Genomic DNA, 24,098 nt, shown 5'->3' with positions numbered 1-24,098 from the left:
ACTTTACAATGATGTTGCCATGTAGTCAAGGCATGCATAAAAGGGAGAGCATTGCCATGTTTATTACTGTACGTAACAATGGTGTTCAATTACTTTGTATTATCATATGCTGTGATACCGACATCTGTACTCATTAACGTACCATAAGTTACAAAAATAAATTCGGGAATAGGTTAAAGAGTGCTCCAACAATTGAATTGTTTCATGACTTAAAATACAATAATCATCTAGGTAGGATGAAGTCGGTATAATAATTCCTGTTAAGAAACAGATGAAATCATCAATCATCAAGGGTGCGCACTCTCATAGCAACCAAGTCTGTACATGAATGCGCGCTCTTCATGTTCAATTTGTGTTTTCGTACCGTCATTCCCCGTCAAGACTCCCGAAGAAGGTGGAGACCACCGAAAATTTGAGTACAATAAACTCATTCTTTATTGGCGAAATAATGCATTACTAGTTTATTTCTTGATTCTTCATTATATTGGAGCCAATACATGAATTCGCAACATGTTTATATATATGTTTATTTTATATATATATATTTTTTTTTTTCTCATATCTCACATATGCAAAATTATCCAGAAGCCAAAAAGCTGTTGTAGTGGTGACTTCTTTCACAAAAACATTATCCCAATTCACCGCTACGTGAATCTCATTAGAAGATCCAGCTGAGGCGCGCGGCTGGTTGTTATTCATAACTCTGCCCCAAAAAGGAACGTGTGCATAAAGTCAAAGAGTTGAAAGGTTGGTCCGTCGCGTATTTGAGCTTGGGTCTGCCCGAACCGCTATGACGTCTCCGTGGCCGAGCGGTTAAGGCGTTGGCATTCCATGCCAAGGACCTGGGTTCGAGTCCCAGCGGAGACCAATTTTTCAACTCTTGCGCTTTTCCGAAAAGGAGGAACAGTAAGAAGAATAATGATGTCAAAGCTACGCACCGATTTCTCCTTCCTTTCTCATATCTCACATATATATTGTCGACCCTCAGGAAGACAAATGTATTCGTCGAAAATTTGGTCTGAATAAATAGCACTGTTGGACTGTCAAAATGCATTACCACTCTACTTCTTGATCTCTTATATATATATATATATATATATATATATACATATATATATCACAGGAACCAGAGAACAAAACTGATACATGTACAAACGTATTAACTTTGCTCCAGTTGTAACACTGACTTTTATCTATGAACATTACTCATTTACATCATGGCTCTGGATGAAACACCCTCACAAAAACTCCTTTGACTTCCATCCCATCTGATTACATGTATTGACTTGTTTCACTGGGTGGGGGGGGGGGGGGGGGAATAAGATTTGTACACGTGCAGAAAACAAGGAGAGCATATTGGAGTTACCCCATGATGTAGTGTGCCGTAAGTTTGTGTTGTGAAGTTTACGGGAAGACACAGCCACAATGGCCCGAATTCACAAAGGTGGTTTCACTCGAAACCATGGTTTCAAACCTCAGATTTGAAACCATGGTTTCTAGAAACCGTAGTTTCATTTGAAACCACCTTTGCGAATTCGGGCCAATGACTCTTGCAATTAAATTCTCCTGTACACTGCATTTCATGTGAAAAGGACACTACATCTTCAACTCAGCTGAAATCATGTATGTGAATGTATGGAGAAAAATCAAGATTATATATATATATATATATATATATATATATATATATATATATATATATATATTTTTTTTTTTTTTTTTTTTTTTTTTTTTTTAGGGGGTGGTGGTGATGGGGGGTCGAGTTAGGAGATTTTTGGCTCATGCACCTTCAACTCAGGCAGCACATACTTTATCATGGTATATCCATCCATATATGAGTACATTTTACAACCTATGATCATGTACACTTGCTACATGAAATACACATACAGACTCTTGGAAAATTCCTTGAAAGCTCATTTTTTTAAGTGTTACGATTGGAAGAAAAAAAGAAAACATAAAAATACTACATTGTCGCAAAATATTCACATGTTCATTGCAAGAATGAGACATCATATGAGAATACATGATAAAAAAAAAAAACAAGTATATACTTCATAATCCAGTGGACACCTTCTTATGACTAATCACGCAGTGATTGTATTTCCACAAAACACATTCTGACATGCTGATGGAGTTTCATTTTCCTGAACGAGGGGTACACAGCCTTAATAGACTGCAGAACATCAGATGGCAAGAAAGGACTGCTGTCAAAGGAATAGCCTCACAGCCTGCATGCATTGAACACTGAGTGAACCACTGTACATTGTACTGTACATGTATACTCTTCAAAGATGACCAAGAATTTTAAGGCCTGTGTACAGTTTGGGAAATCACTAGATGCTGGGGAAAAGATTGATAAGTTGAAATCTAGAATGAAAAGAAAAAAAAATCTTCAAAAACAAAACAGTGATAATGCTTTTCTGTCATCGATACCATTACTGTTAACCACAAAGTACGGTGTGCACTGTATTCGTAATTTCTGGCCATATATTCACCCATGTTACAAGTATTGCATTGTCTTTCACCACAAACAATCTGCAGCTGCAACATTTTTGTTTCAATTTATACATGTATATGTTACTTCACACAACCAATAGTGTGTGAAAGTTTCAGTTATCAATTAAAATTACACATACATGAGCATCAATATTTTGAGCACTCTACAGGGATACCTTGTTATAACAAGGACCAAAATTCATGACAATTACCTTGGTACATGTATACTGGGTCTCTCACTATATCAGGCTACAAAAACAAAGAAACACAAAGAATTGGGACCTGCAAAATCAACTTGTTATAGGAAGGTTTTGTTATACATTGTATCTGACCTTGTTAAACAAGATTCCATTGTATCTTGATTGTAGGCTGGCATCAACTGGACAGGGGCTTTGGATTGAGTAAAAAGTTTCCAGCTACATGTACATGTATTAACTTGGTGTCTGTTACAGAGATGACTTCCATTATTACCTATTATTATAAGCTGTATCTACCACTTAGGACTGTCACAATCTCGCTATGGTTCTTCCTTAAACCTTCCATGACAAGCACATCAGGGGCCTATTTCATAAAGAGTCATGATTGATGTTATGCTTGAGTAATTGAGCGTAACTCGGCGAATTAATTCCGATCATAAGTCTGTGTGACAAAGATACTTCTGCTTGATTTAAAGCACATATTTCACAGCAGATAGATCAAGCGTAACTTTTTTTAATCACATCTATCATGAGATCAATCTTACAATCATTCCTTATGAAACAGGCCCCTGATATTTCTTATTTTTTTACTTCAACCCAATCTATCCATATTTACATAGTGTTAGAATATGTGTGCTACATAGCCCAAATATAGAACTGAAAGAAAAAAAAAAATGGGTCTATTGTGCACATGCAGGAGTGAAGAAAAGGATGAGAAAGAATGAAACATGATTTAGCACCTGTTTCTGAGACATCTGTACACACAGTTCACATCGCTACTGTACATTTTCCTTAACCGTTTTCTGCTTTGTTTGCCAATTGCCATACACACTAGAGTTCTTTCTCGGTCTACTGGCAAAGGTGTCTAGAAAGTGATTGTCCATGAACGGAGTTAGAGATCAACTTTTCCCCCCTTTCCCACTTCCCCCATCCTTACTGTGTCACCATGGCATTATGTTGGATTGAGGCACAGTGCTGCACCGGCATGGGCTGGCTAACTTTACAGCTAGGTCAAGTTTGGATGGATTTCTGAATGCCAATGGCCAAGCTTGGCAGGTTAAGTACCTTGGCACATGAAAGTCTTTTAATGCTAGTCTCGTCATTGCTGGTCAATCTCGCCTAATACTAGTCAATCTGGTTAATGGCAGGACTCAAAGTGACGTATTGCCTAGTGACCCATGGTTATAAAATAATTGCACTGGGCTTTCAAGTAAACTACATCTTTTACAAATGTGAGACTTGGGTAACCATGAGGCATAGATGTGTGTCGGGGTAAGAGGAATTATTGTATATGTTTGTTTTTGATAACAGCTGGAACGACAACCAAAATTTTGACTTGTAGCATTGTCACTGGAGGCACTCAAATAAATTAGAGATTTGTGTGGAAACTGCCTCATTGCAATAACAGAACCATAGATGCTTCTTTGGTCTACTACTTTGACACATATTCTTAAAGTTGATGCCCCTAAATCCTTGCATTAAGGTTGGTTCCTGTAATATGCCTGTACACACTGGATCTTCATGACTCATTTATACCTGCCCACCCTGAAGCTCATCAAATAACACATTGGGGGCATAACAGTTGCCAAATATCTTCTTTTTTTTTTCAATTTCCCACACTTACTTAAGCACGACTGTTCAAGAAAATTGAAGGAGAACATCTGATACAATCAAAATTATAAAATTAATCTCTCCTATTAAAAAAGATGAGTATTCCTCTGGAATGGGAACGGTAGCAGGTATGCTCATTTGCAAGATAGAGTTATTGCTGCTACGTATTCACATATACACTTTACATCTTTATTCACAGATCATACACTGCGTATTGTTTCTGATGTCAGAAGTAATCTTGTAATGGTATGCAAATGGTTAGGTGGGTTTTTCAGGAGGATAAAAAGTGGCAAAGGAATTGAAGTCACTTGCATTAGGGTCATTCCTTCAACTGCCATCAACATTGTATGCAACATTGTAGCTGTATCAACATTTCACCTTTTACTTTCTACCCTGTACTCACAATGTCATCACTTGGTGCAGCTAAATGGTTTCAAAAGACAAAGGTGACAATATCTTCATAAACCCACCTTTACTCTCATTCACTACAAACCTTTCACTGAGCCATCCAATATCATGTCCGTACCATCTATTGATAGTTTGAATGTGATCATTAGATTGATTGAATCTAATTTGGCATCAGCATGCATTATTTTTTGAAAATGTATACTGTGTGAGCCATTAACCTATATTCCAGGTCCTGTCAGCAACTTTTACAACACATTTGGAATCAGCAAGATGTCTCAAAGACAGCACAAATAGAATTGCATGATTGAATTTATCATCTCCAGTGAACCACAGTTTTTAAGACATCAGGAATGTCCATCGTGTACTTGATACTTCTGACTTTTCCAAGACTCTACAGTCCGGTGGAAAGAGGCCATGATTTACTCCACTTCCGGACAACTTTCTCTGAGGATGCAAGCTTTGAGCAAAGCAGCATCTACCAAATAGCACAGAATTCTGCACTCAGTCGCAAACATATTCTGCCAGCCCCAATGGCATCACCGCAGGGGGGCTTGACATTGAGATGGGGTTGGGGAGGTCACTAGGGCAAGGTGCAGGGGTCACTGATTGTGCTGGTGAGCTGTATGATCAGCCACCCTCGAGTCCAAGTCATTGGGCCATCGTAGCAGAGGCACCCTGTTCTGCGTCGGTCCACTCCGAGGTGGCTTCAATATAAGCTTGCCCGTCTGGATGGCAAGACAAAACAAGAGATTTTACATGATGATCTGTCATGTTTCAAAGGCATCTGTTCAAGCGTTTGAAACATTGCTGCACAATTGATAGCATGCCGCACAGGTGAGTGGATAGTATAGCCAAATGGTTTATCAAATGGTTCGAAATCTAATACCAGTGCATGAAGTCTGAATGGGCAATTCTTCATCTCATCAACAAAAGTACAATGTTTAAATGATCTATTAAAAATAACTAGCAATTATCAGTACACTCACAAGTTAGCGAGCCTTCTAATTTTGTTTAGAAACCGTATATACTTACAAGAGTGTAATGACAGAATTTCATTTTCACTACTTATCTGATTATCAGCATTTTATTGAGCACACAGTATATCATATTCTACCAACACACCTAAATAGTTTATTACATGGATGGCTAATTTGTCTCAATAGAGGCAAAGTTCATCGTGCACAGGGTCAGCCTAAGACAGATTGACATTACAAAGATGAAGTGTACTTACATCATCACAGGACATATTGAAATTGTCTAGAACATTCCTGCACCTTGCTGTTATTCTGAGATGAAAAAAAGAAAAAGAAAGAAAAAGTATCGACTGTCAAGGAAATGCAATGCATTGTGTGTGAGAAGTGATACCATAGCCACAATTGGGTTAGTACCCTCACTGAGACCACAGGTTCGAGGGCAAACTTACCGGTATGCCACTCTGTGTTCACAGTTGGCTGTAGTAACTAGAGCAAAAACCAAATGGTAGAGATTTCATCTACTTGGATATATAATGACAGAAAGTTATGAAGGTTTAAAGTGTAGTTCTTGTTGAATACTGACATCAGTTACAACCACATATGCAAATTAGAAGACAGTATGTCCCCCCTCCTCCCCCCCCCCCCCACTGCTAGCTTATTACACTACGCTAATTTGATGTGATACAAGTGCATGTTTAAATGATATAATAATAATAATTATTATTAATAATAAGGTCTTATTTACCCAGGGTAGCCTCTTCAGAGTTGCCACTGCTCTACCAGAGGGCCCTGCCATTATTATTACCCCAGCGTTGCCAGGTACCCATTTATACACCTGGGTCGAGAGGGACATGGTGGGTAAAACATCTTGTCCAAGGACGTAAGCGCTGGGCGGGCTTTGAACTCGGGTCCTCCGAGCGGGAGTCGAGAGTCTTATTCACTATGCCACAGCGCCCCCACTGTGACTGCACTTCAAAAAAAAGAACATTTTCTGAAGGTCTGAGTGCAGGTCAATGGCAGACTTATTTGGAATTGACAGAGTCGTCTCATGTAAATTGGATAATTGGTTGTGACTAATACCAACCTTTCAGGGAAATATGTAAAACTCTAAATTCCTTTAACTTGCTTGTTTTACGCTTGAAATTGGAGAAACTTCACACCATTCTTCCATTTGCTTTGTCTCTATCATCCAAAGTATAATTTGAATATGGAGCAGAAGTACCATTTAGCTTGCTTACAGAATTCTACGCTTGAGTTTGGAGAAACACCTTACATTCCTTTGTTTGATTTGTCGCTGTCATCCCAAACTAATTTGAATATAAAGTGGAATTACACTTTCGTACTTATTACATTAGAACAAAGCAAGGCGGAGCCGGAGGGGGGGGGGGGGGGGGGGGTCTTGCATAGTGATGTGTCTCACATGCAAGATTCCTATCACTGGAATGGTAGTAATGCTCTTTTAAAGCTATCAATCAGACAGGTCATCCCTGGGACTGCATATTCCAGGCTGACAATCTTTCTTCAAGACATCTTGTTCAGGAAGACAACAATCATTCCTCACCTTGATACCTTGAATATATCATGACTAATGAGTACAACTACAAAATATCATAATCTCCATATATCTCAATGCATAAGTTTCTTCAGGGCATTGCTGCAGAAATATTTACTAAGTATTGGTTGGCATAGTAGTAATTATACAATACTGTATTTCTTGAGCTACTTGAGTTGGAGACTTTTTGTTCCTGTTTTTTTTTTTTTTTTTTTTTTTTTTTTTTTTTTTTTTTTTTTTTTTTTGGGGGGGGGGGGGGGGTAGCTGTCTTCCTTTTTAACATGTACCAATGCTTTTATTGACAAATTGAATAAAGAATTGAATTCAGTGCGTTGCCTTGAATGCTTCACAAAACATACATTTACTGAATATCCTTTGACTGAAATGGTACCAACAGCTGTTGAGAAAAAACAGAGGATAGAAAGTGAAATGTAACAGATTAGATTTTCAAGTGCACAGGTAAAAGGATACACTGCTGGTGAAAAAACTCTTTTGTGAATACCGCCCATACAGAGGAGAATCAGAGCTGAACAACTGGTGGCGAAAAAAGGATGGTTCCATAGTGACTGAAGAAATGAGACCTGTGAAATAGGGCACAACATAAATATTCATCAATACGTGTATGAGCTGTATGAAAAAAAAAAAGAAATACTTCTTGTGAATAGACCTCTAAAGGCATATTTTTTAGCAAAAACTTAATTCACGTTAACTGCACGATAACCCCTGTCATTTTTAAATCTGTTATGTTTTTGGACATCAGTAGAACCAAGGAGGTAAATAGCTCCCTGGCAGAGCACATTTCAAATGTGGGTGGCTTCAGTTCTACCCTTTTTCTTTCACTCTCTCTCCCTCTCTTTCCTAGCTGTAATCGAAACAATACCTGTGATTGTATAGGGTAAATTGTTCAGCCAATTTTTAAAAAGTGATCACATTGGTGATCCGAAAAGGCACATCAAGGGCTGACAAGGGACATTCATTCACATATTCTGGAGAAAGTTCATTCGGTTGCAAGTCTGTTTATCCTATTGAACAACGTTCAATGACACCACCATACTTAAACTCCCAGCCATGACCACTGGTTAAATTCACAAAATATTCATATGATCACCACTGAATTACAAATACTTTTATATGCCACTTCTTACAAACAAAAAAATATCACTGAAGGTGATTAATACCCCCGCCCTGTGACGACAGTCTTACCCAAGGAATGATCTTTCCTTGATCTTCTGCCATTTAAATGCCGTTACCATGGCAACGCAGCTTCGACACGTCCGAAAAATATGTCTTGCACATCTTCCCACCAAGACTATTGTGTGTGCCACATTTCATAAGCTTTTGTCAAAAACTGAGGAAGTAGTTCAATCCACAAGATCTTTCCTTGATCTTCCGCCATTAATATGCCGTTACCATGGCAACGCAGCTTCCGACACGTCCAAAAAATATGTCTTGCACATCTTCCCACCAAGACCAATGTGTGTGCCACATTTCATGAGCTTCAGTCGAATACAGAGGAAGTAGTTCAATCCGCAAGATCTTTCCTTGATCTTCTGCCATTTATATGCCGTTACCATGGCAACGCAGCTTCCGACACGTCCGAAAAATATGTCTTCCACATCTTCCCACCAAGATCAAGGTGTGTGCCACATTTCATAAGCTTTGGTCAAAAAACTGAAGAAGTAGTTAAATCCGCAAGATCTTTCCTTGATCTTCTGCCATTAATATCCCGTTACCATGGCAACGTACTTACGGGTACTGTCAAAAAATGCGTCTTGCACATCTACAACCAAAGGCACACATCTGTAGTGTACCAAGTTTCATGGAAATTGGGCAAAAACTGAGGAAGTAGTTTGCAACACAAAATTTTCCATCATTTTGGCTCATAATATGTGAGCTGTTACCATGGCAACATACTTTTTGTCACTGTCAAGAAATGTGTCATGCTGACCTATATCCTAAGACAAACATTCAATATGAATTCCATGAGAATTGGAAGAACACTGATGAAGCAGTTTTGCCATGAAGCATTTTGCCCTATATTTTACCAATAACATGCCGTTACCATGGCAACGCACTTTTTGCCACTGCGGAAATATGTGTCTTGCACATTAACATATTCAGATGAACATCTGTACCTAATTTCATAAAAATTGATCAAAAACTGTGGGAGGAGTTCGCGACGCAAGATTTGTACCCATTTTTGCCCATAATATGCCGTTACCATGGCAACGTACTTTTGGGTACTGTCAAAAAATACGTCTTGCACATCTACAACCCAAGGCACACATCTGTGCCAAGTTTTATGGGAATCGGTTGAAAACTGAGGAAGTAGTTCGCGACGCAAGATTTGCAACGGACCGACCGCCCGACCGCCCGACCGTCCGCTGATTCCTATTGACCGATTCTGTGACGCGCTATGTGTATTTTTGGCATGGGCAGCGCCATTACTGCGGTGTCTCAGCCGACCCCCCCTTCTCTCTCCCCACCCCTCTCATGCGCGCTTAATGAGAAACTGATGCATGGCTGTTTTAGCCAATGGGCGTCTCGTACTGAGTGCGCGAATGCTTGCTTAGTGCGCGAACCTTTGTTACAAGTGCGCGATAAACATGTTGCCCGTGGGGTGGGGGAGAGCAGGGGGGGTCGGCTGAGACACCGCAATTTGAGCTCATGGCTGCGCCCAGTGCCATAAAATGTCTACTGCCCTCAACGAACCCGAATCGGTCAATATAACCCCTTCAAACTTCGTTTGGCGGGGGTATAAAAAACTTTAAAAAAATTATATATATATATATATATATATATATATATATATATATATATATATACATATTATATATATTTATATTTATATTTATAAATATTTCAGAAACACTGGAGGAACGTTCCTAAAAAGGAAACTCCCCTCACCTTTGAGGTTTCTTCATCCAGGATCCAGTAGCATGCACCATAGATAGTACAGATTGCCACCAGGAACAGAAGAACTAGGGAGACAAAAACACATTTTTTTTTAAAAAGAATACACGACAGTAAATCTGTATCATTTGATGCATCACGCGTTACCCCGGGGTACCGTAGTACCCCGGATTATCGCGTTGTGTAGTACCACCTCACGTCCACTCGAGGACTGCCAGAAAAAAATGCATGCACTGTGTGTGCGTGTACATACATGTAGTCATTCCCATGCCACTGCATGTTATACTATGCGTGCATGGCATGTTGTGCTACCACTAGCGTGTGCTTCAGTGCAGTGCAGTGCAGTGGCTAGCACGCGCTAGCTCCAGCACCAAAATAATTTCCTCTTTTTGGCACCCAGGGTACAACCTTTTTAAAAAAAATAAATAATTCAGCAAAATGGCTGATTTTTATTTGGTACCCCGGGATACCATTTATGTCATCATTTGGCAAGTTCATTATCATGTACAAGTTAACTAATTAAACAAATATTTACATGGGATGACATCTTCTATGTGCATCAAATTTATTCTTATTTAGTAAACTATTGTAAAGCTGCCATCCATCGTGATTGCAACTTCTTGTAATAAGTTTCATGGCAGCCTAGATGTAATGTCAAGAATGTGGAGCAGTTAGGGCTGAAATCGTTCTCTCAGTGGCGAAGTTATCAACATACACACACACACACACATACACAATGTTATACATTGTCCCTTTATAAATTTACATCACTGAAAAAAAAAAATGTACCTTCCACACCATAAAATAGCGTGACCTTCCCAGTAACATAGCAGTAAAGACTCAGGGGCCTGGCTAATTCCAGTGCACGTGTACAAGGTCTTTAATCCTCAGACTTGATCATTACGGTACTACTGTTTATGTGCACATGCACTTTACAGGTCTCTCATGTACTACTGTATTTTGCCAAACTATCAATTGCATTGTTAAAAAGATGATAAACAAACACCAGAAACATCCATAATAAATTTCACAAACTCTGAAAGGAACCCCATGTAAAAGGTAGTTAGACGATAGACATATATTTGTAATGGCATTTTATAAGTACTGCGAGTCAGTTTAAAGACATTCATGCTAATTGGCAATGAAGACATGCCAGCTGATGTGCTAAAATGACAATAATGAGCAATTGTACGGCACCAAATTTCTGTTTTACAAAAAGAACAAAAGTGCAGACTCCTCCTAATGGTTAAAGGGAAAAAGTACATGTAGCTGAGGATTTTTCACTATTCAGTGAAATGATTTGTTTCATGGTGTAAGGTTTTTTGTTTGTTTTGTTCCTTTGTTTGTTTTTTAATGTCTATCATATGTCTGTCAATTTTGCAGAGTTTGTGCTTACCTGTCCATTTCCATGCATATGGGCGCACATATGCCACCACTTCCATCAGTCTCTGCTCGAAAGCTTTCAGGTCTGCAAAATCTTACAAGCAAAATGGACACAAAATGTTAGTTCATACAGGAAAATGCAAAAGTTTATAAATTTCACACTTTGTACTTCTGTTGACATACCGTACATGTCTTTCCCCCTTCACTTTATTCTTCTTCTTTTTTCATGTTTGGTGGAGTTTGTGGACTTCCCCTGGTTTTATGGACATCATGTCATGCCAAACATCTTTCAGATAACCTTCCAGTATGTTACAAAAGTACATGTAGATGGTTCTATTCTTACGACAAAATGTGTGTATTAACTTTATTGTGCCAAGAGCTGTCAAAATCAAGATGCAAAAATATTAAATAAGACCAGGGGAGGATGTGGGTAGGATTCTAGGAAGCCTTTGCCTTGAAACCTTAAAGATATCTTAACAGCTGCTAAACTAGGAATAAGTAGATGTTACGTTGTGTGATGTGGTTGTATGCATGTCAGTGTTGGAAACAGAAAAGTGCGATCCAGTTCTAGTGAAAAAAAAAAAAATCAGCATCATCATCAGCATCATCATCAGTACAAATGCAATTGCATGCACAAACAAAAGAAAAAAATGTGCAAGTAAAATCAAGGACAAGGCCTCAACAAGGGCATCATCATTCATAATGATGTAATTTTATATATAGACTCTAATTTATTTCACATGCACCAATAGACCCATAATTAATAGTTCAATCTAACCCGTTTACCCTATAGGGCCTTGGTACATTATGGCTATGGATGGCCAGTAAAACAGGGGGTTACTTAACTGCGACCAGCCCGAATTCATAGTATAATCTAAGTTTAACGCCGTACTGGCTGCTTTCCTGTAACCGCTATTCATTAGACTTCTTTAATAACGCATCGTAATTTCCCAATTCATTTTGTTAGGCCTGCTTAATTGTAGCCTAGTTTAAGGTAGCAGATGCAGATGCAGTGTTTATACAAACGCGGTCCAAATACATTCACCAGCACATTATCCAACACGTGGGACTATTCATTTAAAGCCCTCGCGCTCTCTCTCGCACGACGTAATACACTACTTAGTATCTCTGCATACCCATCCTATTTCCATGTTAGTGGCAGAATAACTACGGATGGCTTCGAAAAGTAAGCGTAAATTAGCAACTAACCTTCTGTCTGCACCTGCTCAACGGACATGTTGGAATTCATCGGATAAGCTTAACCCGGAAAGATATAACTTTTTTTGCTGTTCGACAGGAGGATGAAGGCATTTACGTTTGCCGTGTAGGCCTACTTGACTACTACTAGGCCATAGGTTTGCCGTGCATGCGTGTTTAGAGTAGGGGTTAATACCGGTTTGTTCCATTCAAAGTCAAGAAGTTCTTACTCCACGACTACCGTGAGCATTCCTGCTGTCATACTAGTACTTAGTATTATACACGTAGCCAGAACTTGGCATTTGGGTGATTAGTCTTTTCACATATACTCGCTATAGTTAGCTAAAATGATCTACGCTGTGATCAACCAAGCTCGCTCTATAGCATGTCTAGGATCTCTGCTTCAGTACTTGTTTAAAGTGATGTGCTTGTTCTGGATGTGTAGTGCACCTAGCAGTGTTATCTTTTTACTCATATCAATGATATAAGTGAGATTTCCCTTCATTTTTCTCCTTATTGTTATTGGGTCTCTCTCCAACTCTCTCCCTCCCTCCCTCCCTCTCTCTCCCTCCCGCGGAGGGATGCGAAAATGGGTTGGGCGCAGGTGGAATATAGTGAGATTGCCATGATAATCAATTGATTACCTGGTATAATGAACTTATCAAATTTACAACGAAAAGAAAAAAAAATGCAAGATTGTTTCACAACGAGATGAAATTAAACTACTGCACCAAAACGTCAGGGTCAGACTATGTAGGTCTACATGCTTACACCATGTCGTCAATATATGGGCCATTCTCAGATTAAGTGTTCAATTCCATGTGAGTAAAACCGAAAAATCAACCACAAAGTAATACATTCAAGATGTGTTTTCGGAAACTTCAAAACCGGTCAAATACGAAACAAAAAGTGGAACATTCTAAATGATGGCCATTCATTAAGTAAAAAAGAATTGAAATAGAGCATCATATATGATTTTTGATCACCAATCAGATACGTTACCGCAAATTTACATGTTGTAATGGACTCCTAACTCTGAATTAAATTTATTGTTTTGATCCAATTTCTGTTCAGGAAAAGACATCTGTCCCCCCTAAAGATATTGCGGTTTTTCAAGAGGTAAAGATGTTGTCATCACTTTGGAATTGGTAGAAATTATTTCTGTGTGGTAGGTTGAAATATGCTTTTTGCTGAAATGAAATATAACCTTAAGATTCACTTTGTATTTTTAGCAAATTTCGCGTACAAATAAAGTTTCGAATCCCACAAATCATGCAAAGGGAACGATCCAATCTGGAATTTCCACAGGAAACAAATATGAATTGCTTTCCTGGGGAAATAACTATTGAAAAACATCGAATCACCTTTGGTAACGTATCTGGTAAAATATAAGTAATAATTTTAGTTGTGTATGAATTAATAAATATCACCTGTTTAATTATTTACCTCATGAATTGATGTAAAAATGAATGATGTAAGCCCAAATTAACAATTTTTAACATTGTACGTAATATTTAAACTATGAAATGTAGTGGAAAAGAGCCCTAAATGTGAAAGCTGAGTTCTTCATTCACAGAATATTCTCATCTTACGTCTGAATGTATTTATCCATCTGACTATAAATATTCATTAAGTTTTGATGGATAATGCAAACAAGGTTTAAAAATATATTTTTGCAGGCACTTAGAAGGAAGTAGGTACAGTCTCTATGAACTCGATATGCGAAACAGTTGTTTGACCTATGGTAACGTATTTGGCTCATCCCTTTTAATGAAAATGAATAAATAATTGTTCAACTTATCAATGAATCTTGAGTAGTTCTTCATATGTTGAAAAACACTAGAATAAATATGCAACAGAACACTGAAACTTTTCTCGGAAGCGTTTCATAAACTACTTTTTACTCTTTCAAAGTTTGGTAACGTATCTGGCGTACCGTAAATGAATCTGTCGGTGAAGTTACAGAGCAATTTCTACTGAATATTCTTCATTTGAACATAACTTTAATTTTTTATGGAAGCGTCATTCTATGCAGAATTGTTTTATGAGCACTTTGTTTTACATAACATTATTTGTCACTGTGGGTGCCTTGAATTATACGTAACGTATCTGCTAAATCTGAAAAGCAAAAAACTGATATGCTGAATCTTACCTTCGTCTTGTAAAATAAACCTTCAAAGTTGTTGCATAGAATATGAAAGTGGTTGGGTTTTATAGAATAGAACTTTTGAGTTTATGAGCACACAACGATTTGTTTGTAAAAACATTTACAATTTCTTTTCAGCATTTTGATTATGTGGTAACGTATCTGTCGGAAAACTTGGCATTAAGTGGTGAGACACTGACGCACAAAGAAAAATCATGTGGAAGTGTTGCTCTTTTTCACCTCTCTGTCCTTTTGGTGTAAGAATATAGTCCTGAGGTCCAACAAAACGAAGCATGTAATGTGTAGGGATGAATTTTGACCAGATTTGATCCCCAGAAAGCACAAGACCAATGAGCAAAATTTGGTCACGTATCTGGGGTAACGTATCTGTGGTAACGTATATGGTCGATCATATTATTATGAGAGCGATATCTACCAAATATTTCTCACTTGTACTAAACTTTAATGTTGAATCGATGTGTCATTCCGAGGAGTAATGTATAATATACAATTTGTCTGACATTGCAATATCTGTCGCAGTGGGTGGCGTGAAAAGTATGTAACGTATCTGTCCAAATAAAAGTGTAGAAAACCGATATTTCAAACATTGGACCGTATTCTCAATAAAGAGCTGTTGCACAAAAAATCTAAGTACTTGCAGTGTATGAAGTATATCCTCAGGGTTTCATATACACAGGGTCATTGCATAGTCTTGTTATTTTCGCAATGCTGTAACACTAAAGAAACTGGTAACGTATCTGGCGGTGAATTTGGCGACAGGTTTCAAAAGGCTATAAAAAAAGAAGTCTATAAAAATTTTGGAACTTTTTGAGTTTTGTGATTAGCACATATGATATGCTCATCGTCCATGAAAATGATATTTGGAAAGTGTGTTTGTGGACGGAGAGGAGCAATTAAACATAATTCTGAAATAGCCGGCGACACTGCGTTTTGGGGGTCTTAACGAAGTTTAACAGCAAAATTTTATACAAAAAGGCAGACAACCGCATTTGATCGTGTTTATTTTTAACAAATAAAGTCCTCGTGATATATTATAAACATTTAAATAGTATCTAATAGGTTTCAGGGAACCGCAAACTGTCATGGAATGTCGGCGACACCAAAATTCCGTATTTGAACGCTTTTACTGAGAATGGGCCATATAGAATATCACAAGACGATTGTCATCACAATATGCATTTCTGTGTTTCTTTTCTTTGACCAACACTTCCGACATTTCAATAATATGAAATCGAAATCTGCATCTGGGGGCGTTTCATGAAGGAACTTGTCGGATAGAATATCTGACAAGTCTCTTTTATCCGACAAGTTTTGAGAAATTCTTTAGTCTGATTGGCTGATTTCTCTGAACTTGTCGGATATAATCTCTTTGGATATAATTGACTTGTCGGACATTTTATCCGACAAGTTTCTTCATGAAATGCCCCCTGATCATTCCACAATGGGAATGCTATACTATGCGAGGTGATTGCATGGCTGTGTTTGAGCACCCTTTGCACACACTGGTAATTCTGTGACAATCGGCACTCAACTTGAAGCTCACAAGGGGTCAGGAGAGAATAAATTATATTTTTCATGCGCTACACTGCGTCATTAAAAACAGCTTGTGAGACAGGTGAACGTTCCTGAATGTTTTGTTTACATGTTTCCCCCTTGAAGCCCTCATATTTTAACCATGTTTTCCTATGTGGGTTTTTTTTCCATTTTAGTTTTTGAAATCAACAACGACACACAATGAGGCCTCTTTATCGATTCCATAAAGTAGAGTGCATAGGAAAAGGGTTACAGTTCGTTATTCCGAAGGTTCGCTGTTCCAAATGTTCTTTTGTCCGAGGATTCGTTATTCCGAAGATTTGTTATTCCGAAGGTTCGTTAATCCGAAAATGTGATAAGGTTTGTTATTCTGAAGGTTCATTAATCCGAAAATGAGATAAGGTTCGTTATTCCGAAGGTTCGTTAATCCGAAAATGACACAAAGCTCGCTATTCCGAAGATTCGTTACGGACCCTATTTCATTGTCGGATCGACGAACCTTCGGAATAACGAACCCTCTTTCATTTTCGGATTAACGAACCATGCGGAATAACGAACCTTCGGAATAACGCCACAAATGTTCGGATTAGCGAACCCTTTTTCATTTTCGGATTAACGAACCTCTAGGTATAGGGATTTTGTGTGTTTCGGGTTAATGAACCTTCGGAATAACGAACCTTCGGAATAGCGGATCTTCGGAATAATGAACAGCACCCAGGAAGAAGCACCGACCAAGTATAAATCTTCTGGAATTACATGATTATTATGCAATTCACACACACACACACACACACACACACACTCTGAAAAGCATTCCACAGCCCCTGCAGAGACATTGATGATGATGATGATAATAATAATAATAATGATATTGATAATGATAATGACAATGACAATGATAACAATAATATGGCAATGACAAAAATGATAAGTATGAAGTATAGTTGCAAACTATATTGGCCCATTCATTATTACGATAATAGTTGCACACAGGCCTATGATTATTGTGATTAATAGTGGCACACAGGTCCTCCTGTCGGTCCTCATGGCGCTTCAAGAGAAAAAAAAAATACATGTGCAAACATAAGAGAGCGGAGAAGAAAATATCAACCAAATGAAACGCAAATAAAAAGGGAGCACAATTCACCTGGACATACTAGCCTATATTAGAAGATTGAAGCTATAATCGATAATGCGAGAGGAACATTGATAGTCCCCACGATTTAGATTTGAATTTGAATGTTTCTTCTTCTTCTTCTTCTTCTTCTTCTTCTTCTTCTTCTTCTTCTTCTCTGATTAAGTTTGTCTCCTTCAGTTACAGAAGCTGAATGGTCCTGTTAATGAAAGTTTTGTTCCTATAACTGCAACCCCCCCCCCCCCATGAATGTTTTATTCGAGAAGTCGTTTGGTGGATGCGATGTTTGTGGAGGGATCAGTACGAAGCAGGGCGCGATGTCACGTACGAAGCAAAGATAGTAGAGATAACTGTCTTTGGTACGAAGCAGCGCGCAATATCGGAATTGCGAATTTGCTTTGAGATGTCACAGTTACTGTAACATTTCGCAATTTCACAGTTACTGTAACATTTCGCAATTTCACAACTGCTTTGTGATGTCACAATTGCTATGTGACATTATTCACAAAATAATAATCATTATGGAGTGTCAAACAAAATTAACTGCGCGAAGCAGGGGGAGCCGTCGTGAGTGCTCCTTGATGTTGCACAATTGCTTTGTGACATGTATCTAATAGTTTTACATTGTGACATGTATCTAATAGTTATCGAACATGCCAACATTCTGAAATGATATACATTACACTTTGCCTTTAGGGTTTCTAGTTAAAACTATGGACAATGAGGTGACTCCGAAATAGTACTATTCACTGAGGGATGCAGTCCCGAAGTAAAAAGTACTTTTAAAAGGCACCTCGGCTCATATTTTAATTAGAGACTCTAAAGTATAGGCAGGGTATATTTTTATTGTTTTATATTTCGGATTTAAAATTTAAACAAAAGAACGAACGAATGCGGCGAGAAGTCGCTTTGGTAGATGCCATCCTGTGGAGGAATCCTACAATATTTAATGTGCAAAGCAAAGCGCAATGTTGTCACAATTACTTTGTGACATTATGACAAAATAGTACTACATGGAGTGTCAAATATGCCAATATTGTGAAATACAGTTAAACTCGCATAAGTCGATCTTCTCCGGACTGAGCAAAACACATCGACTTAGGCGATTTTCGACTTGTGCGTAAGTCGAAAAAAATCGACTTACAGTTTCACCACAGGTACATACATGTATGTTTAATGTACATGTATGTTGTCTACTCTGGAGCCGAGAGCTGGAGCGGTGTGCCGCAGCATGGGTCGCCCAGCAGGGCCGCGGCTAACTTTCCATGGACAGTGCATTAGTATTGGCACAGGTCCGATTACTTTACACCCCTAATTGTTTAACCTTGGGGAAGTGAATATGAACGATATTTGAGCAGTGATTGATTCCAGTTTACCATACCGTGGCTTGAAATGCGTGTAGAGGTGCAATTCTGATTTACCCGTGCCCGTAACTTTCCCCCTACTTTCCGCTTTGAAAACTCGGCAGCTTCATCCATTATACCACTCCACTGCACAGCGCTGCAAATGCCAAGCTACATGTACACTGCGAGCTTAATACTGTACATGTAAATGAACGCATGTGTACTGTACGAACGCTGAGCGTACGTAGCGCGACAGCTGACAGGGCTGTACCAGCGGACCTCCAAATACGAAGAGAGTTAAACGATCCCATGCGATCGCTTTGAATTTTGATTTTAGATCATTTTTTTTTTGTCACCTCCAACTCATCTGACAAACAAAATAATGATGAGTAATAAATAATTAATAATAAATGACAGTGATTTATTACACAATAAAATCTCATTCGACTTAGGCGCAGTGAATTCAATGTTTTTTCCGTGAAAGTGTTTTTGGAATCTCATCGACTTAGGCGAGTATTCGACTTACAAAATTCGACTTGTGAGTGAATTAATACACGTACGTCAATGGGGAAAAATCGGGACTTTTTAAAATCATCGACTTACGCGATTATTCGACATATGCGACGTCGACTTAGGCGAGTTTAACTGTAGTTCAAAATACGTATAGTCACGTGCAGCACTTTCAACCAATCACTTGAAGATTTTATATATATATATATATATATATATATATATATATATTTAAAACACAAAATATAATAATAATAAACCTGGCATACAAACATTATTACATCTGAATATTTTAAATAGTAGGACCTACTCCTATGACAGATACGACCGAAAATTGACTCATGCATTGTGGTTTGAAGGATATGAAACTACCTTGTCTTGATATGGTGGTCATGAAGCATGAAAATTTTTCCCCGTGCAAGGAAATGTGAGGTTTTCAACTGTTCGAGTACAAAGTACAGAATATCCAAAGGAAACAGAAAAAGCAAAAGCAGTTTTAATCTAGTTCCCCGACAGATATTCATGACACACACCCTATTTAGAATATAATGACATAATTAGTATATACCAAAAAGGCTTTTCCTAGAATATCTATTGCGATTACAATTTTCATCGTAAAGTAACTTCCACACTCACACGGTAGGGGAACTTTTATTTTCGTGGATGCTACCATGTCACCTAACGAATTAGCGCCATCTTTTGACCCGTATACGTTACAAGCATCCCCCCACCCCCAGTATCGTCGCCGCCACAGTATGTCTGTGGTCGCCGCAGGCGTGACATGACGTTTCTGTACAGCATTCACTCCTTTGGCCGTCCATGGTCAATATAATGAAATGACGCTGACATTTTGTACAACTACCCTATATATCTATCTAATTATGGCAATCTATTTTCAGACGAATTGTCTGTATATTCGTGACTTTTCATAAACCATTATCTAGAGGGAGAGTGTGTAAACTGCACCCCTTAATTTCTGAGGTTTGGTTCCTGCATACGGACTATGTACGTCTATACAAGTCGTGATCCTCCTGCTTCAAAGTATATTAAAGTTTCTGATACTTTAATATTCCATAATGGTATCATCGACGTGTTAGCAGAATAATGTGAACTGAATACTGCCATACTAGACTACCGACATGTCGAAAGAATAACTTTGTAATTGTCAAATTTACCCCGACGCTTCATACCAGATGGTAAACCTGCTACTATCACCTTCATAGACATGTGGGTTGAATGAGTGCAGCAATATTAGTAGAACACATCAGTGAGAGTTTGAGCAAAATCGGACAATCCGTTAAAAAGTTATGAATTTTTGAAGTTTCTGCTCAGTCACGACTGAATAAAAAGACTAGTATAGCTTAATTGTGATGTCACAATATGAGTACAACCATGGACCCTACTAGGGTCCATGGTACAACGATATAAAGAAAGAATGAAGACAATTCAACATATTTCCATTTTTCTCGCATAACAAAAGAACACTCGACTTCTCTCTTTCAGAAGGCAGGGGGGAATATTATTACCCTTAACATACATCAGTAGCAAGTCGAAGAAATGTTCACTTTATTCAAAAAGTCAAGTTTTGTGAAATTCTCTTTTTATTTTCGTTATAGTTGTACGCATGCGACATCATACGCTGTAGTAGTCTTCTCCTCCAGCAGTGACTGCGCAGATACTTAAAATATTCGTAACTTTTGAACGGATTGTCCCATTTTCCTCAAACTTTCGCTGATGTGTTCTACTAATATTGCTACATTCTCTCAATCCTTATGTATATGAAGGTGGACTTGTCCTTTAAGCGTATAAATTGACGTCCATTTTTGCCTGATACGTTATATTGAATACCCGCAGTTCAGAATCGGTGTCTTCAAGAGCCAGAAGCTCCGGTCAATAATGGAAGCTTTTCGGAAAATTTAATCTAATCAACGTACAATCTAATTGGAGTTAATAGCTCTGATAATTAATTACACAGGATAAGTTTGTTCAGACTTTAAACTCGTAACACTTCGTATAAAAGGTTAATTTACGCTGAGTCTTGTTAAGTAGCCAGGCACAAAGCTTTCTCTTTCGGTAATCACCCTTTCTTGACGTTATCTGCAGCCGGCACCATTTTGCTATCTTTCACACCTGTCATTGTCCCAGCCACAATGCGTTGAAAACAATGTGCACACCCACAGGGGGAGGCCTCTAAGCCCAACCCTCTACTTATGTCTACAATCTTACTTTTAATCAAGATGTTGAAGGTTATTAACCAATAGGACCTATATTGCCGCACTTCCCGTTGGGCCGCAAATCAATCTCTACATAATAACGACCGTTGGCCTATAGAAATATTTGTTTCGACTATACCCATTGTAGTCGGAACTACAACGTGCAATACACGTATATCATTGTATTTCGAAATAGTCCTTCTTCAAGAACTAAAGTCTTTGACCAGAGAAGGCAGTAATTAAACTTTTTGTGTGCTACGTGGCAGAGATGGTGCTTCCAACAGATTAACGTGCGGTCAAGACCATGATCAAGGATTATACGGTTTCATCCCCATTATACAAAATCCCTCATTGTGGTATTTTATGAGAACGAAGACAATAAAAAGTCTCCTTTTGTACATGTCGTTATTTCGATTTACCACTTAGAATCGACGGAGTGCATAAAGATGATACAGGCCTTGGTGTGGGGCATAATGCGTACATAAAAAATATAAACTTTAAAGGAGCTGCTGAAAACAACAACAACAACAACAACAACAACAACAACAACAACAACAACAACAACAACAACAACAACAACAACAACAACAACAACGACAACAACGACTCAGTCACTCAATCTTGAATGCCGAATTGGTGGGAGTCCCATGCTCTGTTGCAGTGGTTGGAACCCGGTTGTGTCTCGAGGCAATACACAGTCATTTTAGCCTCATTGCCTGGGATCCGGTCAGATTATGGCTACAGACCATCATTGATTCCATTGCGGTCATGAAGAACAGATAAAATACAAAATGAGTTCGATGGTATTTTCCCTGAAGGACTTCAGCTCAAGAAAGCTAGTTATATAGGCCTATTCCAATTTCTTTAACATAGTCCTACTGAAATGTATTTGAATGTATAGAACGCACTGCCCATGCATTAGAGCTTTCTGGTTGTCAGGAAAATTTTAGGTATGCATACAATTTGAATAAATTGGCTTGTAAACGTGTCTATTGTGCACACAGTCAATCATAAAATAAACCGTGCCTTTTGCAAGCAACCTTGCTTTTAAAAATTGTACCCACCATGCAAGTCTTGTCTTATACGGTGTTGTGACAGTTCACAGGAAATACATAATTTAAAACAGTCTTGATATAATGTCGGCCATAACTGCATGGGGGTTTAAAATATATATGAAAATATAATGCAATAGGTTATGGAATGTGTTAGGTGCATTGCTATGTCATTGCGTAAATCAGCTGTTGTTTACAGGCATACTGAAGCCCCACAGTTGAAAGAGACAATAACATAAAGAACAACACTTAAACCGAACAGGTCTGTGTCACGGCCTACTCATGTAATGAGTAGGCCGATATTCAGACGTCCGCGAGGCTGCGTTCACATAGAAGTATACTATTCGGGTATTCGGGGCTCGGTTTCGAGGGCATGCGAATAGCTTGAATCGAACGATATGATTTCCTAACACCGGTTCACATAAGAGGGCACTATTCGAAAGTACCGAATAGCTGCGAATAGTATAGCAAAGTGGGAATCGAGCTTGTTCGATTTTCTTGCAGCGTGTATACCGTCACTCGTTTATGAAATAATGACAATTTTGGTCTGGATTTGCCCTATAGCAAAAATGAGCATGTAGACTGACATTCTGATGCAGTTTAGAAATTGTTAATAAGATTTGCTGGGATGTAGGAGGAAGAAATCCTCACTGCATGAGATCGTGAGTTGACGGTGCGGGTGATGGTGTACTGGGTGCCCGAATAGCGAATAGCGAATAGCGAATAGCGAATACCGTATACTTCTATATATGTGAACGCAGCCTGACGAAAACTTGACGGCTTCCAAGGTCTCTCTCTACACATCACGTCATGGAAAATGTTACCATTAAAAGACACGTTTAAACAAATACCGTCAACAACAAAACAAAAGGAAGAGAGATACATGTATAACTAATGTTTTGCACAAATACATGGAAGATTCAACGCTTATGTAGTTGGATTTCTTGCTTCACTTCACTCAGCCTGAATGTGGGAAGGAAATGGATTTTACCCACTCAGATTACGCTCAGTATTCTTTGTAGGAAAATTGCTTTCTTACCAATAACATAGACTGCTCGTAATTTGTCAATCTACGATACGCCCAAAACCAGAGTCTGTAAATGAAATGCATTTTGTCGGAGAATACAATCATTCTCATCAACTGTAAAGGTGATTACATCTTTTCAAGCTTGCCTTGTGTTACAGCGATTTACCCTTTTTACTTGACATTGTAACTATAAAGGAATTTGGCTGTGAATGGTCCATATTTTGTAAGTGTAATAAGGCTCCTTGCTGCGGTGTCCTCTCCTCCCCCTCCCCCACCCCCCCCCCCATGATATACAAATGAGGGCACATAGTTTAATTATGGAGGTAGCTCCATGGTTACAAAATAAACGTTCATTTATCATTTTCAGTTCGATACACCTGTTCT

General features: G+C 38.5%; 1 protein-coding gene across 2 annotated transcripts; it reads right to left on the bottom strand.

Moving 5' to 3' along the window:
• Positions 1-1,904: 1,904 nt before the first annotated feature.
• LOC140232587 (nuclear envelope phosphatase-regulatory subunit 1-like) lies at positions 1,905-22,358 on the bottom strand. Of its 2 annotated transcripts, none has more exons than XM_072312683.1 (6): positions 22,251-22,358; positions 11,551-11,631; positions 10,149-10,222; positions 7,713-7,822; positions 5,947-6,001; positions 1,905-5,440 (listed from the first exon to the last, which is right to left on the bottom strand). In XM_072312683.1, the coding sequence occupies exons 1-6, from the start codon at positions 22,282-22,284 to the stop codon at positions 5,315-5,317; spliced, it is 480 nt and encodes a 159-aa protein (XP_072168784.1). In that variant the 5' UTR covers positions 22,285-22,358; the 3' UTR covers positions 1,905-5,314. The 2 variants fall into 2 exon arrangements, with proteins under 2 accessions (XP_072168784.1, XP_072168783.1); XM_072312682.1 differs by lacking the exon at positions 22,251-22,358 and adding an exon at positions 12,747-12,862.
• Positions 22,359-24,098: the final 1,740 nt, after the last annotated feature.

The sequence above is a fragment of the Diadema setosum genome, chromosome 9 (genome assembly GCF_964275005.1).
Source record: "Diadema setosum chromosome 9, eeDiaSeto1, whole genome shotgun sequence".
Taxonomy (NCBI): domain Eukaryota; kingdom Metazoa; phylum Echinodermata; class Echinoidea; order Diadematoida; family Diadematidae; genus Diadema; species Diadema setosum.
The sequence above is the reverse complement of the archived record's forward strand: the minus strand, read 5'-3'. Positions and strand labels throughout refer to the sequence as shown.

Bases quoted from the DNA above. Each gene is read 5' to 3' on its own strand.
- LOC140232587 (XM_072312682.1), bottom strand. From the start codon at position 12,786: ATGAATTCCAACATGTCCGTTGAGCAGGTGCAGACAGAAG. The intron at 7,823-10,148 runs GTGAGGGGAGTT...CCTATTTCACAG, and splicing joins TGGATGAAGAAACCTCAAAG to GTCTCATTTCTTCAGTCACT. The intron at 6,002-7,712 runs GTATCCTTTTAC...TTTTCATCTCAG, and splicing joins AGAGTTTTTTCACCAGCAGT to AATAACAGCAAGGTGCAGGA.